A 15782-nucleotide genomic window follows, 5' to 3' on the forward strand; every position below is an offset into this window, starting at 1 on the left:
ACCAGATATTAATCCTTGTTTTTTATACTCAAGTTCCAAACAGCTGTTGTGGTGATGCATATCCTGAACCTGAAACAATGACTTATAACAAGAAGGCGCAGATCCATTTTCATTGTATTTCTTATTAAATTTGTAGTTAACTGCAAGCTTCCTTGATTATTTGTGCCTAAACTATTGATATCTCTTTTAGGATCCAGAAAATATTGCCCAACATGCTGATACCATATTAAAATTCTTCCAAGAAGCTAAAATAGAAGAATTAGCAACCATTCAAGGATGTTCTAGGAAGAAAGCAGAAATAGTAGCAAAACTTCGACCATTCAACTCATATGATGATTTGGTAATATTATAATATCAGATATTACTATCTGCACGCTATACCCAGTGTCATGGCCATTGTACTGTCTGTGTTTTGGATCATTAGATTATTCAATTTTTCTTGCACAGGTCATTTTTCAATTGGAATTTGGTCTTCAGAATAATAATAATAAGTCATTCTTTTGAGTTTTGTAAATGATTTTTCGATTCTATTATAATTCTAGGTGGCCAAGATAACCTCAACCAAAACATTAACATATTTTATCATACCGGGTTGTTTAGAAGTCATACATCTACAGTATGTTGTTACTAGTTTGATGGAGAAATGTGAAAGGATTGGTCAAGAAATGGAATCAGTTGTCTCAGCTTTAACAAGTAGTGAATGTCTGGAAGATAGTGAGGATAATATTACTAAGCAACCAAGTCTACTTGTTTCTTCGTAAGTATGTTTAGATAAACTAAATTGGTTGAGCATGTGATAGAGGCAACAGAATCATTCTTCTGAAGATATTTCAAATGATAACAAAAATTCAAAACAGTATTTCCAAATTGGCCTGTTCAAGTTTTTGGTACCGTACTAAAGTTTTGACAGTTAAGCACAGTATGAGCATATATTTAGTGAAAGGTATGTCTTCTGTTGAAAACAATCAAATAGGAATACTTTTGAAACTTAATAATCCATTTTATTACAGGAAGACATTAAAGAATTATCAGATGATAGGTTTAAATTGGCTACGTGTTATGCATGCTCAACATTTAAATGGAATATTAGCTGACGAAATGGTATTTATTCTTTTCTTATTTCATTTCACTTTCAATTGCTCAAATTTCTCATGAAATTCTCTTAAAAGACATTTTTCCTACCTACTATATGACAATCCAAATAACAGTACTAGCTTTAGAAATTGAAGTTGAAAACCTGATGAACTAATTCAAAGTTGATATTAACATAAAAACAAACTCTGCTCATAACTTCTTGATCCTAAGTGTACCAATTATTTACAGGGTTTAGGAAAAACAATACAGACAATAGCTTTTCTGGCACATCTTATAGAAGTTGGTGAAAGAGGTCCTCATGTTATTATTGTACCGTCTTCAACAATAGGTATGTAGATTAAATCTCTAATATTTTTTGTAAATTTTGGACTTATAAGTATTATTATCGTGACCCAAAGAAAGGCGCAGACCAGAATAGGTAATCAGAGAGCTTGCAAATGCTATGACATCAGTGGAAACATCTAACTCTGAGAGAAGCTATCATGCTGGCCCAAATGCTCTATGCATCGTCCCTTCGTAGTCAAATTTTGAAAGTCTTGAATTATAACATATTTTTGTAATATATTGCATAAGTTATCCATAGTATATACTGACAAATGCACTTGCCAAGTTGTGTTATTTTATAATTGAGATCAATATGATAATATTAATTTGGTTGTAGAGAACTGGTTAAGAGAAATGCAAGATTGGTGTCCTAGTTTAAAAATTGTTATATATTATGGTTCTCAAGATGAAAGAAGAGTAGTTAGACAGCAGGTTTTATATAGTGATACTGTAGAATATAATGTTATATTAACAACGTAAGTATCACTATAATTAGCTAAACCAATCTTTTGAAAGGGAGGATGATCGATGAAGTATGACAAAAACAACTCTAAAGGATTTTCATAGCCTGAATTAAACAGCAAAGTGAAGTAATTCTAACAAAGAATAGACAAATTCAAAAATTAAACTGCATTTAAATGCAATTTTTTTAAATTGTTGAATCACAAATCTTTACCTGTATATTTTTAAGTGATGTGTTAGTTATTGTATTTTGATAATTTAGATACAATATGGCTACAGGGAGTGTGGAAGATAGATCTTTATTTAAAAAAATGGAATTTCAGTATGCTGTATTTGATGAAGGACATATGTTAAAGAACATGTCTTCATTGAGATTTCAGAATCTGATGAGAATTCGAGTAAGTTTGAATTTTCCTTTATGTGTAAAAACTGGTGTTTGGTAGACTGATTATTTAGTATGAATTAATTGAATTAAAACAAAGAAATTCAATTGTGCCATTAATATATTTAAAATATTATCTAACAGTGTCCTGTATAAATAACAGTTACAATGCATATAGGGTTTTTCTACAATATACACAAAATACTTAAAATGAATTGACAGACAAGATAAATCATGTATTATTTCATACTGAATGTATGAAACTAGTTCATATTAAGTTTAGAAAGAAGCATGTATGGCCCAGTTGAGGAGTAACTAATAGATAATTGCCACACTTGTACTAAGGTTGTCATTATTTATTATAGGCTGGTAGAAGATTACTATTAACTGGTACACCATTACAGAATAATCTAGTAGAATTAATGTCTTTATTATGTTTTGTAATGCCTGATATATTTAGTGGTAAAACAGAATCATTGAAGAAAATATTTACTATGATGACAGTGAGTACTTTGATTATATGTTGTTCTTATTAAAAAGATAGTCATAAAATTAAAATTATTTAGACCTTACTAATGTTAATTGTTTTATTATAGAAAGTTGCTGATGAACAAGGAAAATTTGAAAAAGAGAAAATCGAACAAGCTAAGAGAATAATGAAACCATTTGTTTTACGTCGACTCAAACAAGATGTGAGTATACCAGTTTCATTCTGATTTTTAAAATGTTTATGTTAGAATTATGTTGCAGACAAAAACAAACAAAATTTTTAGGGTGTATGTTTATATTAAGTTATTAAATCTTATCTTGTTTCCTCCAACCACAAGTCTTTATAAAACTCAGCATTTATAGCTGACTTTATGGTTGTAAATTTGTAAATATTCATAAGTATTGAAAGCTATGATGTTCAATGATTTAATCAACTTTTGAGCTTCAACAGCTTCAAAAATAATTACACAAGTAACTAAAGAATATTAGGGGTAAAGATTTATCTATATTTTTACTATTAACAACCTCTATTAAATATTTATTAATCCTCTCTATTCTATATTACAGGTGTTAAGTCAGATGCCAGCAAAAGAAGAAAATGTCAATTATTGTGAAATGATTCCTGCTCAACAAGACATATATGACTTTTTAATTCAAACTTTTAATGCTGAAATAGAGAAAAAGAAAGAATATTTATCAAAAGGGGGCGGAGCCAGTATGTTTATGCAACTTCGTAAAGCTGCCAATCATCCATTATTAATTCGAAGTATTTATGATGATAAAAAACTAGCTGCTATTGCCAAGGATCTTTGTAAGGTATAGCACAATATTTTCAAAAATAAAAAAATTGAACTTGTGATATTTCAAATTGAACGAATTGTTCATACTTTTAGTTAGCTATAGATGTTATAATATTTGATAATGGAAAAAAATATCTTATTTTTACATCCATAGCAATTCTAAAGCCTACTTATACACTGCTGAAAAGTGTTGTAGATATACAATGCATCATCAGGACAGTTAATTTTCGGAAAGTTATGCTTGTGGGCAAAATCACTGAACAAGTGGCTTTACTGAGAAAATTATGCTTGCATTTTATTGTCATAGAATGAATACACATGTCCAATTTGTCTATTTACAGGAACCATCTCACAGAGACCGTGGTGCCCTACCTAAATTAATACAAGAAGATCTAGCTGTAATGCATGATTTTGAGATAAATAATGTGTGTAAACATTATAAAGTAAGTAATCATCTTTTACTTTAATATTATAGTGAATAGATTGATCTTGATAATGATAATAGAGTTATTCAAACCTTCATTTCCAGGTCTTTATGCTACAGTTTTTATTAGTTGAGTTATAAGTTATTTCTTATGTAAAATGTTTTTCTGTTAAATAATGTTTCCAGTTTGTCAACTTGTGAATACATCAGCACCTGATTATTAAACTGTAAATAATCTTGTATATTTTAAGAGTCACATTGGTAAATACATGTTAGATCCAAAAGTAATTAACGAATCTGGAAAATTTAAAGCTCTGACTAAAATGTTAGCAAAAATGAAAGAAAATGTAAGTAGATTTGATAGAACAATCAGCTTCTCTTTCACAAACCCAACCTTTAGCATTTGGTGTATAGAAGACTTGTGTGTTAGTTATTTTTATCACTTTGACAGAATGACACATTTTAGATTTAGGATTTTGTTAAAAGTTTGCAAACAGTTTTTTTGCTGAAAAGACTGTATTATGGAGCTGAAATGAAAGACTAGATAATGCAACTTGTTGATCAACTTCTAAAAGAGACTGCTGTAGTATGTTACAAATTTAAGATATATGATAATGATAAGGTTTTTGATATATCACTTATTTTAGGATGATAGAGTATTACTATTCAGTCAGTTTGTTATGGTGTTAGATATAGTAGAAGTATTTTTAAAAGATTTAGGTTATAAGTTCTTTAGACTAGATGGCAGTACCCCAGTTCCAGAAAGGTAAGTAAATTACAGGAATAATATGATTATTTATAGCCTATGTTATAGGAGTGAAACTAGTGCAATTAACATCTATATTATGAGTGAAAATGAAGCAATCAATGGAGATGTTAATAGTATTTTGACAGTTTTTGACAAGCGGGAGAGATGGTAGGAATCAAGGATCTCTTCTTTATTGAACATGTGTAACCCACACATAAATTATTGTATTCTTATTATCATAAACAATAAACCATATCTAAAATTAATGAAGAATTCAGTACATAGCAAATGATGCTTTAAAAAACTTAACATTCCATTTTTTCTTTTCAGACAAAAGTTAATAGATGATTTTAATAACGATAAGAATATATTTATATTTTTATTGTCAACTAAAGCTGGTGGATTAGGGATTAACCTAACAGCTGCTAATACAGTTATAATACATGATATAGACTTTAATCCTTATAATGATAAACAAGCTGAAGATAGATGTCATAGAATGGGGCAAACAAGGTACAGACACTTTTACATTTGGAAATTCTCACTGGTCTGCACTTTTTCAATGCCTTTAACACTTGTTTTTTTATATCAAATGGAGTGAGGCAGTATGATTTAACGAGTTAGACACTTACCTTATGTACATAGGTTTATCCTGTAATAGGTCGATATGATATTTTTGGATTTTTCGACATGGTTTCCCCATGTTAGTGATATTGATCAAAGTGGCTTATGAGAATTCGGATGGAACAATAAACTGAAGCCTTTTGTACTACAGGTTGATCTTTTAACACCTGGAAATCAAAACGAGAAGGCTAATGCCACTTTCTTGACAGAATTTATCACAATGCACACTATATAGCGTTGCTCCATAAAGTAAATTCCATTATAATTTTGAACATGCTTGTGTGATTTTCAATTTCCCATTAAATAAAGCAGTGAAATAGACTGCTATTTGAAACATACCATGATGACCCTTTATTTATTCGATAGGAAAGTAAAAATACACAGATTAATATCAAAAGGCACTGTAGAAGAAGGAATGATTAGAGTAGCTAAACAAAAATTAAAATTAGAAAAAGATGTAACAACAAGTAATCAAGGTAAGATCCTTTCTGAATTTGAAGTAAAGAATGTCTACCAAATTTTGTCAAAAATGATGAGTATTGTTCTTGATTTTTTTTCAAGTTGAGAATACAAATTATCATTAATTAATATTGCATTAAAGTTGTTATTGTTGTATCCTAGATGAAGAAGAAAATTCCAGTGATGTATTAAGTTTGTTACAAGAGGCATTACAGCGCAAAACACAATTATCTACAGAGAAAAATGGGAGCTCTTGATGAAGCCTTGGGTCTAGCCTTGGATATATATTTATACCGAGAGAAAGATAACAATGTGTAAATGACTGAAGAGTTTTATTTTGAATTTGTAAAACATGGAAAATTATTGTTTGGTACAAGGGTATACCAATTGATTTTCTGATTAGAAGTGCTATTTTCTGTTTATGATTGAAAAGGTATTTCCCCCATGAAATATAAGATATATTTTTCTGATATTGTTTAGCTGGACATTGTTAAAGTGCTAATTAGTGTGAGAAATAAACCATGATGCCTCTATGAATTGAGATCCCAGTGAAAGTCTGTTGTTTGGGTGAATATTTTAAATAAGATATTCTATTGTATATATATACTAATAAAACTGTACATACTTAATTATTGTTTGGATCTTTTTACTCATTTTACCCATTCATTATCCTTTAAAGGGACAAATGTGCTAAATTTGGGTGTTGATTCGAGACTTGAATAAAAATAATGTAAATAGTCTTCAGAAGTACTAGAAATGTCCAAAAATCTAGGAATTTCTTTTCTTTTTCTATAGATATCTTTTATATATATGGCAGTGTCTGAAGAAAAGATGGCTTGTCTTTTTAATTTCCAAACACAATAATTTAGAGCACACATGGATTTGAAGACTAAAATTTTGATGGTGAGCTATGAACACATTTACTGATGATCGGCTTATCTAAGAATTTTAAACATGGCGAATAAGAGCCAGTAGATATACCTGGTGTCATAAATAACATAACAGGATCCTTATAAAATCCGATAAATCTAAAAAACTTCGTATTCATAATTATGCAATTAACTTGAAAAACGCTTATTATCAAGATAAAGTGTTTTCAATAATAACTTATGTTTAACAATTTTACAGATTTTACAGGGATTCTGTTGTAACCTTATGACACCAGGTAAGCTAACTGATGAATATAGAACTTAAATTTTATATTCATTCTAAGACATAGTATAACTTTGAGTAAAGAAAGTATCTAATTGAAATTAGTGTAGTGCGCACACAGAGGAGAGAATTCACTGGCACCAATATATTTTGAAAATAGTGCATAGTAATGGGATTCTCATAAATATTTGAAAGGGTTCAGTTTGAATCATTTGTTTGGCAGAAAGTAATTGTAGAATTCTATTTCTTTTCAATGCCACTGCCTAATGTCAAATATATGTTTTTGTTCTACATTACATATCAAAGCAAGTTACAAGAAAGTCCATCCTACATCACAATATTATTGCCAATCCTATTTGTAAATGCTTATACATTTATTATAAAAAAAATTATATAAGAAAAGGGTATATACTCAAAATAAATGCATTCAGGATAAAATCACACAATCATAATTTTATGCCAGTGCTTTTGCTCCGAAGAGATCATTGAGATTTTATTGTCACAGTATTTCGGATTAATTTCTAATAATAGAAATAATGATGGCCACTGTCGAGTTTATCGATATGGAATATTTCACTCTACAGAGTAATAAATACAACATAAGGTAGCGTTATGTCTCTTGTGAGGTAATGTTAAACATACCCGTTTTGTTTTTTTTAAAAGACATGGTGGAATATTATTAGGCTAGTGCTACCGAAAACGTTAGGAAGGATGATAATGTAATCCGATTTACTCAGCTTTATTATGTAGCCATACGGTAGTTATTATGCCTTGCTATGAAGTGTCATCCTAGTCGAGATCAACTGGGCAGACGATAAGGTTTAGCAGACAAGTGCAAAGATCAAGGCCGCAGACGATAGCCAGCAGACAATAAGAAAATTGAACTTTTTGACTCATCCTCGCGATTTAGCCAATCATCGACAGCGACACAAGGAAAATTGCCAGGATTCCTCCAAGGGACATAAATCATATCATAACAACACATGGTGTCTGCGAACGTAAATTTTCAATAAATAACTGAATATAGAAGTAATTTTATTTTAACAAGATCAGAGAAGCTATGGGAAACGTTTATTATTCATTTATCAGGCAATCACAAGGTAGGAAGATCATCACAGACTCCTGACTTACTCTTTTTCACGATTACACAAGCCTAAGCATCATGCCTACAGACCAAAATTATAATTCCTATGGAGAAATATTATTACAATACGACAAAATAAAACAACTTCAGAACCACCCATATTACTGTTTTGCCACTTTTAAACTAGGATAAATATTAAGATAAATGAATATTCTTTAGATTCTACTAAGTGTAGTGGCTCGGAATTTCTGCTTTTAATCCGAAAACTCAACCTGGAACACCGATATTAGGGTAATGTTAAGCAGCTATAAGTCACCTTTGTCGACTTCAAAAATACTATTAACCTCGTTTTGCCACTTTTAGACTAGAATAAATATTAAGATTAATGAACATTCTTTAGATTCTACTAGGTGTAGTAGCTCGGAATTTCTGCTTTTAATCCGAAAATTCGAACTGAAACACCCCTATTAAGCTAATGTTAAGCCGCTATAAGTCACCTTTGTCGACTTCAAAAATACTATTAACCTCGTTTTGCCACTTTTAGACTAGGATAAATATTAAGATAAATGAATATTCTTTAGATGCTACTAAGTGTAGTGGCTCGGAATTTCTGCTTTTAATCCGAAAACTCGATCTGGAACACCGCTATTAGGGTAATGTAAAGCAACTATAAGTCACCTTTGTCGACTTCAAAAATACTATTAACCTCGTTTTGCCACTTTTAGACTAGGATAAATATAAAAACAAATGAATATTCTTTAGATTCTACTAAGTGTAGTAGCTCGGAATTTCTGCTTTTAATCTGAAAATTCAAACTGAAACACCACTATAAGGCTAATGTTAAGCAGCTGTAAGTCATGTTTGTGGACATCAAAATTACTACTAACCCCATTTTGCCACTTTTAGACTAGAATAAATATTAAGATTAATGAACATTCTTTAAATTCTACTAGGTGTAGTAGCTCGGAATTTCTGCTTTTAATCCGAAAGTTCGAACTGAAACACCCCTATTAGGCTAATGTTAAGCAGCTATAAGTCATGTTTGTCGACATCAAAAGTACCATTAACCCCGTTTTGCCACCTTAAGACTAGGATAAAAATTAGGATAAATGAATATTCTTTAGGTTCCACTAGGTGTAACATCTCGGAATTTCTGCTTTTAATCCGAAAACTCGACATGAAATACCCCCATTAAGCTCATTTTCACAAGTTATATATCACATTTGTCGAAACCAAACTACTATTAACCTCGTTTTGCCACTTTCAGACTAGAATAAATATTAAGATAAATGAATATTCTTTAAATTCTACTAGGTGTAGTAGCTCGGAATTTCTGCTTTTAATCCGAAAATTCGACCAGAAACACCCCCATAAGGCTAATGTTAAGCAGCTGTAAGTCATGTTTGTCGACATCAAAAATACTAATAACCTCGTTTTGCCACTTTTAGACTAGAATAAATATTAAGATAAATGAATATTCTTTAGATTCTACTAAGTGTAGTGGCTCGGAATTTCTGCTTTTAATCCGAAAACTCAACCTGGAACACCGCTATTAGGGTAATGTAAAGCAGCTATAAGTCAACTTTGTCGACTTCAAAAATACTATTAACCTCCTTTTGCCACTTTGAGACTAGGATAAATATTAAGATAAATGAATATTTTTTAGATTCCACTAAGTGTAGTTGCTCGGAATTTTTGCTTTTAATCCGAAAATACAAACTGAAACACCCCTATTAGGTTAATGTTAAGCAGCTATAAGTCATGTTTGTCGACATCAAAAATACTATTAACCTCGTTTTGCCACTTTTAGACTAGGATAAATATTAAGATAAATGAATATTCTTTAGATTCTATTAAGTGTAGTAGCTCGGAATTTCTGCTTTTAATCCGAAAATTCGAACTGAAACACCCCTATTAGGCTAATGTTAATCAGCTATAAGTCATGTTTGTCCACATCAAAATTACTACTAAACCCGTTTTGCCACTTTCAGACTAGAATAAATATTACGATAAATGAATATTCTTTAGTTTCCACTAGGTGTATCATCTCGGAATTTCTGCTTTTAATCCGAAAACTCGACCAGAAACACACCCATAAGGCCTACTTTAAGCAGCTATAAGTCATTTTCGTCGACTTCAAAAATACTATTAACCCCGTTTTGCCACTTTTAAACTAGGATAAATATTAAGATAAATGAATATTCTTTAGATTCTACTAGGTGTAACATCTCGGAATTTCTGCTTTTAATCCGAAAACTCGACCTTAAATACCCCCATTAAGCTAATTTTCACAAGTTATATATCACATTTGTCGACAGGAAACTACTATTAACCCCGTTTTGCCACTTTCAGACTAGAATAAATATTAAGATAGATGAATATTCTTTAGAGTCTACTACGGGTAGTATCTCGGAATTTCTGCTTTTAATCCGAAAACTCGACCTTGAACACCGCTACTAGGGTAATGTTAAGAAGCTATAAGTCACCTTTGTCGATTTCAAAAATACTTTTAACCTCGTTTTGCCACTTTTATAATAGGATAAATATTAAGATAAATGAATTTTCGTTAGATTCTACTAGGGGTAGTATCTCGGAATTTCTGCTTTTAATCCGAAAACTCGGCCCGAAACACCGCTATTAGTGTATTGTTAGTCGACTTTAAAACTACTATTGACCCCGTTTTGCCACTTTTAGACTAGAATAAATATTAAGATAAATGAATATTCCTTAGGTTCCACTAGGTGTAACATCTCGGAATTTCTGCCTTTTAATCTGAAAACGCGACCTGAAACAGCAATAGGCTAATTTTCACACTTTATATATCATGTTTGTCGACATCAAAACTACTATTAACCCCGTTTTGCCACTTTAAGTCTAGGATAAATATTAAGATAACTGAATATTCTTTGAGTTCTTTTTGGTGTTTTATTATATTGAAATTTCTGCTTTTAATCCGACATCAAAATTATCCTTACCACCGTTTTATCACTTTTAAACTAGAACGATGAAGATGAATGAATATTTTGAAATTCAACGAGGTATTCATCTGATACCTTGACTGCAATGGACTTTTTTCTGAAGTTTGTGAACGCAGCAACTTTATTGACGAATACCGCAAATATGAGCCCTCAGCAAAAAGAATAAAATAATAGAGTATAGTTTTTGTTCTGGAACAGGAAACTAAATCGTTTTAATTTTTTTTTCTTTTTTAGTTCTGAATGTAACAGTTAGATGATGGTTAGTGTTTGAAAATGGACCATAGATTATCGTAGTGTATGCATGTTTTGGACAGCAAAGCGTCTGAAAGGATGTAAAAGATTTCATTATGGGTTTTGGACATGGATTCTAGAGTTTGTTCACATTTGTTATTTGCATCTATAACTATTAAATCAGAAACTGTTCCATATCATAAGTTAAAGCTGATAAATAAAAAATTGAATAGTTGTCTATTTTTTCAATACTTTTTACACTGAACATGTATAGCGTAGCGTTAATCTGTCGTAAATGTAATAATGAAGTCTTCAAATTAGTTTGTTGACAGTGGCTCAATTTTTTACAATTTAAAAAAAATGTACCACAGTAAGTATTTAAAAGGTTTACACACAATATAAAATAGTTCTATAGACTCCCTGTTGTTCTGTTATGAATGATGATACTTGGATTTTGTGCAGGAAATATGCAAAGGTTTCCCACCATCATTGGTGCAGATCGAGTCGTAGATGAGATATGGGCAGTGGAGGCGCCAAGGGGGGAACAGCCCCCGCCACCATCCCCCCCACCTTCCCATAGAAAATTGTTTGCATCACCAACTGTACCCCACATTATTTTAAACCATATTAGAAAATTAGATTTTTATTACGTTTTTGTTTTAAAACATGTGTCAGAATGATATGTTGCTTGCTGACACATGTTTTGAGATAAGAGCGTATAAAAATCTAATGGTTATCAAATTCAAGTTATTAGGGAGATTTCTCTCTTTCTGCACATTGAGTTCGACCTCGACAGCAGATGTATTCATCTTTTTTTTCAAAACAATATTATATTCACAAAATTATGAAAAAGATTAGGTAACAGATAGATAGATAGTTTATATAACTCCTCCCCTGAGTTCTGACAAGCCCCCACAAAACAGTCTGCCAGTGTATTGAAGGGACTAGAAGCTGGCATTGCCTTCGATTATTTGAAATGACATTTGTTAAAAAGAAATATTATTAAAAACTGTAGGTATCATAATACAAAAATAACAATAATAATGAAAAACAAAAAACAAACAAACACCAATAAATCAATACAAGGGAATTATAAACCTGTCCATTCCGACATTGAAATAATAATAATATTTTCAAAAAATTTGTAAGAGTCAATTCTTCTCTCTCAACTTCCATACCCATATTAACAAAACACACAGCCTACAAAAAAGAAGAACATAACAACATAAGAAGCAAATCAGAATAACTTTATTCTTCGATAATTTAATATCGATAAACATGATATATATCTGGTAAAAATTAGCTTCACTGGGGTAATACTGGTGAAATTTTCGGATTAAAAGCAGAAATTCCGAGCAACTACACCTAGTGGAACCTAAAGAATATTCATTTATCTTAATATTTATTCTAGTTTAAAAGTGGCAAAACGAGGTTAATAGTATTTTTGAAGTCGACAAAGGTGACTTATAGCTGCTTAACATTACCCTAATAGCGGTGTTCCAGGTTGAGTTTTCGGATTAAAAGCAGAAATTCCGAGCCACTACACTTAGTAGAATCTAAAGATTATTCATTTATCTTACTATTTAGACTAGTCTAAAAGTGGCAAAACGAGGTTATTAGTATTTTTGAAGTCGACAAAGGTGACTTATAGCTGCTTAACATTACCCTAATAGCGGTGTTTCATGTCGAGTTTTCGGATTAAAATCAGAAATTCGGAGCCACTACATTTCGTAGAATTTAAAGAATATTCATTTATCTTAATATTTATCCTAGTCTAAAAGTGGCAAAACGAGGTTAATAGTATTTTTGAAGTCGACAAAGGTGACTTATAGCTGCTTAACATTACCCTAATAGCGGTGTTCCAGGTTGAGTTTTCGGATTAAAAGCAGAAATTACGAGCCACTACACTTAGTAGAATCTAAAGAATATTCATTTAGCTTAATATTTATCCTAGTCTAAAAGTGGCAAAACGAGGTTAATAGTATTTTTGAAGTCGACAAAGGTGATTTATAGCTGCTTAACATTACCCTAATAGCGGTGTTCCAGGTTGAGTTTTCGGATTAAAAGCAGAAATTCCGAGCCACTACACTTAGTAGAATCTAAAGAATATTCATTTATCTTAATATTTAGACTAGTCTAAAAGTGGCAAAACGAGGTTATTAGTATTTTTGAAGTCGACAAAGGTGACATATAGCTGCTTAACATTACCCTAATAGCGGTGTTCCAGGTTGAGTTTTCGGATTAAAATCAGAAATTCCGAGCCACTACATTTAGTAGAATCTAAAGAATATTCATTTATCTTAATATTTATCCTAGTCTAAAAGTGGCAAAACGAGGTTAATAGTATTTTTGAAGTCGACAAAGGTGATTTATAGCTGCTTAACATTACCCTAATAGCGGTGTTCCAGGTTGAGTTTTCGGATTAAAAGCAGAAATTCCGAGCCACTACACTTAGTAGAATCTAAAGAATATTCATTTATCTTAATATTTAGACTAGTCTAAAAGTGGCAAAACGAGGTTATTAGTATTTTTGAAGTCGACAAAGGTGACGTATAGCTGATTAACATTACCCTAATAGCGGTGTTTCATGTCGAGTTTTCGGATTAAAATCAGAAATTCGGAGCCACTACATTTAGTAGAATTTAAAGAATATTCATTTATCTTAATATTTATTCTAGTCTAAAAGTGGCAAAACGGGGTCAATAGTAGTTTTAAAGTCGACTAACAATACACTAATAGGGGTGTTTCGGGCCGAGTTTTCGGATTAAAAGCAGAAATTCTGAGATACTACACCTAGTGGAACCTAAAGAATATTCATTTATCGTAATATTTATCCTAGTATAAAAGTGGCAAAACGAGGTTAAAAGTATTTTTGAAATCGACAAAGGTGACTTATAGCTTCTTAACATTAACCTAATAGCGGTGATTTAGGTCGAGTTTTCGGATTAAAAGCAAAAATTCTGAGATACTACACTTAGTAGAACCTAAAGAATATTCATCTATCTTAATATTTATTCTAGTCTGAAAGTGGCAAAACGGGGTTAATAGTAGTTTCATGTCGACAAATGCGATATATAACTTGTGAAAATGAGTTTAATGGGAATATTTCAGGCCGAGTTTTCGGATTAAAAGAAGAAATTCTGAGTTGCTACACCTAGTGGAACCTAAAGAATATTCATTTATCTTAATATTTATTCTAGTTTAAAAGTGGCAAAACGAGGTTAATAGTAGTTTGGTGTCGACAAATGTGATATATAACTTGTGAAAATTAGCTTAATGGGGGTATTTCAGGCCGAGTTTTCGGATTAAAAGCAGAAATTCCGAGATTTTACACCTAGTGGAACCTAAAGAATATTCATTTATCTTAATATTTATCCTAGTTTAAAGGTGGCAAAACGGGGTATATGGTACTTTTGAAGTCGACAAAGGTGACTTATAGCTGCTTAACATTAGCCTAATACGGGTGTTTCAGTTCAAATTTTCGGATTTAAAGCAGAAATTCAGAGCTAATACACTTAGTAGAATCTAAAGAATATTCATTTGTCTTAATATTTATCCAAGTCTAAAAGTGGCAAAACGGGGTTAATGGTACTTTTGATGTCGACAAACATGACTTATAGCTGCTTAACATTAGCCTAATAGGGGTGTTTCAGGTCAAATTTTCGGATTAAAAGCAGAAATTCCGAGATGTTACACCTAGTGGAACCTAAAGAATGTTCATTTATCTTAATATTTATCCTAGTCTAAAAGTGGCAAAACGGGGTTAGTAGTAATTTTGATGTCGACAAACATGACTTATAGTTGCTTAACATTAGACTAATAGGGGTGTTTCAGTTCGAATTTTCGGATTTAAAGCAGAAATTCCGAGCTACTACACTTAGTAGAATCTAAAGAATATTCATTTATCTTAATATTTATCCTAGTCTAAAAGTGGCAAAATTAGGTTAATGGTACTTTTGATGTCGACAAACATGACTTATAGCTGCTTAACATTAGCCTGATAGGGGTGTTTCAGGTCGAATTTTCGGATTAAAAGCAGAAATTCCGAGATACTACACCTAGTGGAACCTAAAGAATATTCATTTATCTTAATATTTATTCTAGTCTAAAAGTGGCAAAACGGGGTTAATAGTAATCTTGATGTCGACAAACACGACTTATAGCTGCTCAACATTAGCCTAATAGGGGTGTTTCAGTTCGAATTTTTGGATTAAAAGCAGAAATTCCGAGCTACTACACTTAGTAGAATCTAAAGAATATTCATTTATCTTAATATTTATCCTAGTCTAAAAGTGGCAAAACGAGGTTAATAGTATTTTTGAAGTCGACAAAGGTGACTTATAGCTGCTTAACATTAGCCTAATAGGGGTGTTTCAGGTCGAATTTTCGGATTAAAAGCAGAAATTCCGAGCCACTACACTTAGTAGAATCTAAAGAATATTCATTTATCTTAATATTTATACTAGTCTAAAAGTGGCAAAACGAGGTTATTAGTATTTTTGAAGTCGACAAAGGTGACTTATAGCTGAT

At 31.3% G+C, this 15782-nt stretch overlaps 1 protein-coding gene across 1 annotated transcript; it reads left to right on the plus strand.

The window, feature by feature from the left end:
• Positions 1 to 223: 223 nt before the first annotated feature.
• LOTGIDRAFT_61963 (hypothetical protein) lies at positions 224 to 5826 on the plus strand (the record flags this gene model as incomplete). Its single annotated transcript, XM_009066783.1, has 14 exons — positions 224 to 340; positions 543 to 757; positions 1011 to 1101; positions 1324 to 1423; positions 1757 to 1895; positions 2144 to 2279; positions 2629 to 2766; positions 2860 to 2955; positions 3320 to 3568; positions 3894 to 3995; positions 4228 to 4323; positions 4624 to 4742; positions 5055 to 5237; positions 5715 to 5826. Coding segments are annotated over 14 exons (1893 nt in total), but the record flags the coding sequence as incomplete, so codon positions are not given.
• Between the last annotated feature and the right edge of the window lie 9956 nt (positions 5827 to 15782).

Source organism: Lottia gigantea (genome assembly GCF_000327385.1).
Source record: "Lottia gigantea unplaced genomic scaffold LOTGIsca_8, whole genome shotgun sequence".
NCBI lineage: Eukaryota > Metazoa > Mollusca > Gastropoda > Lottiidae > Lottia > Lottia gigantea.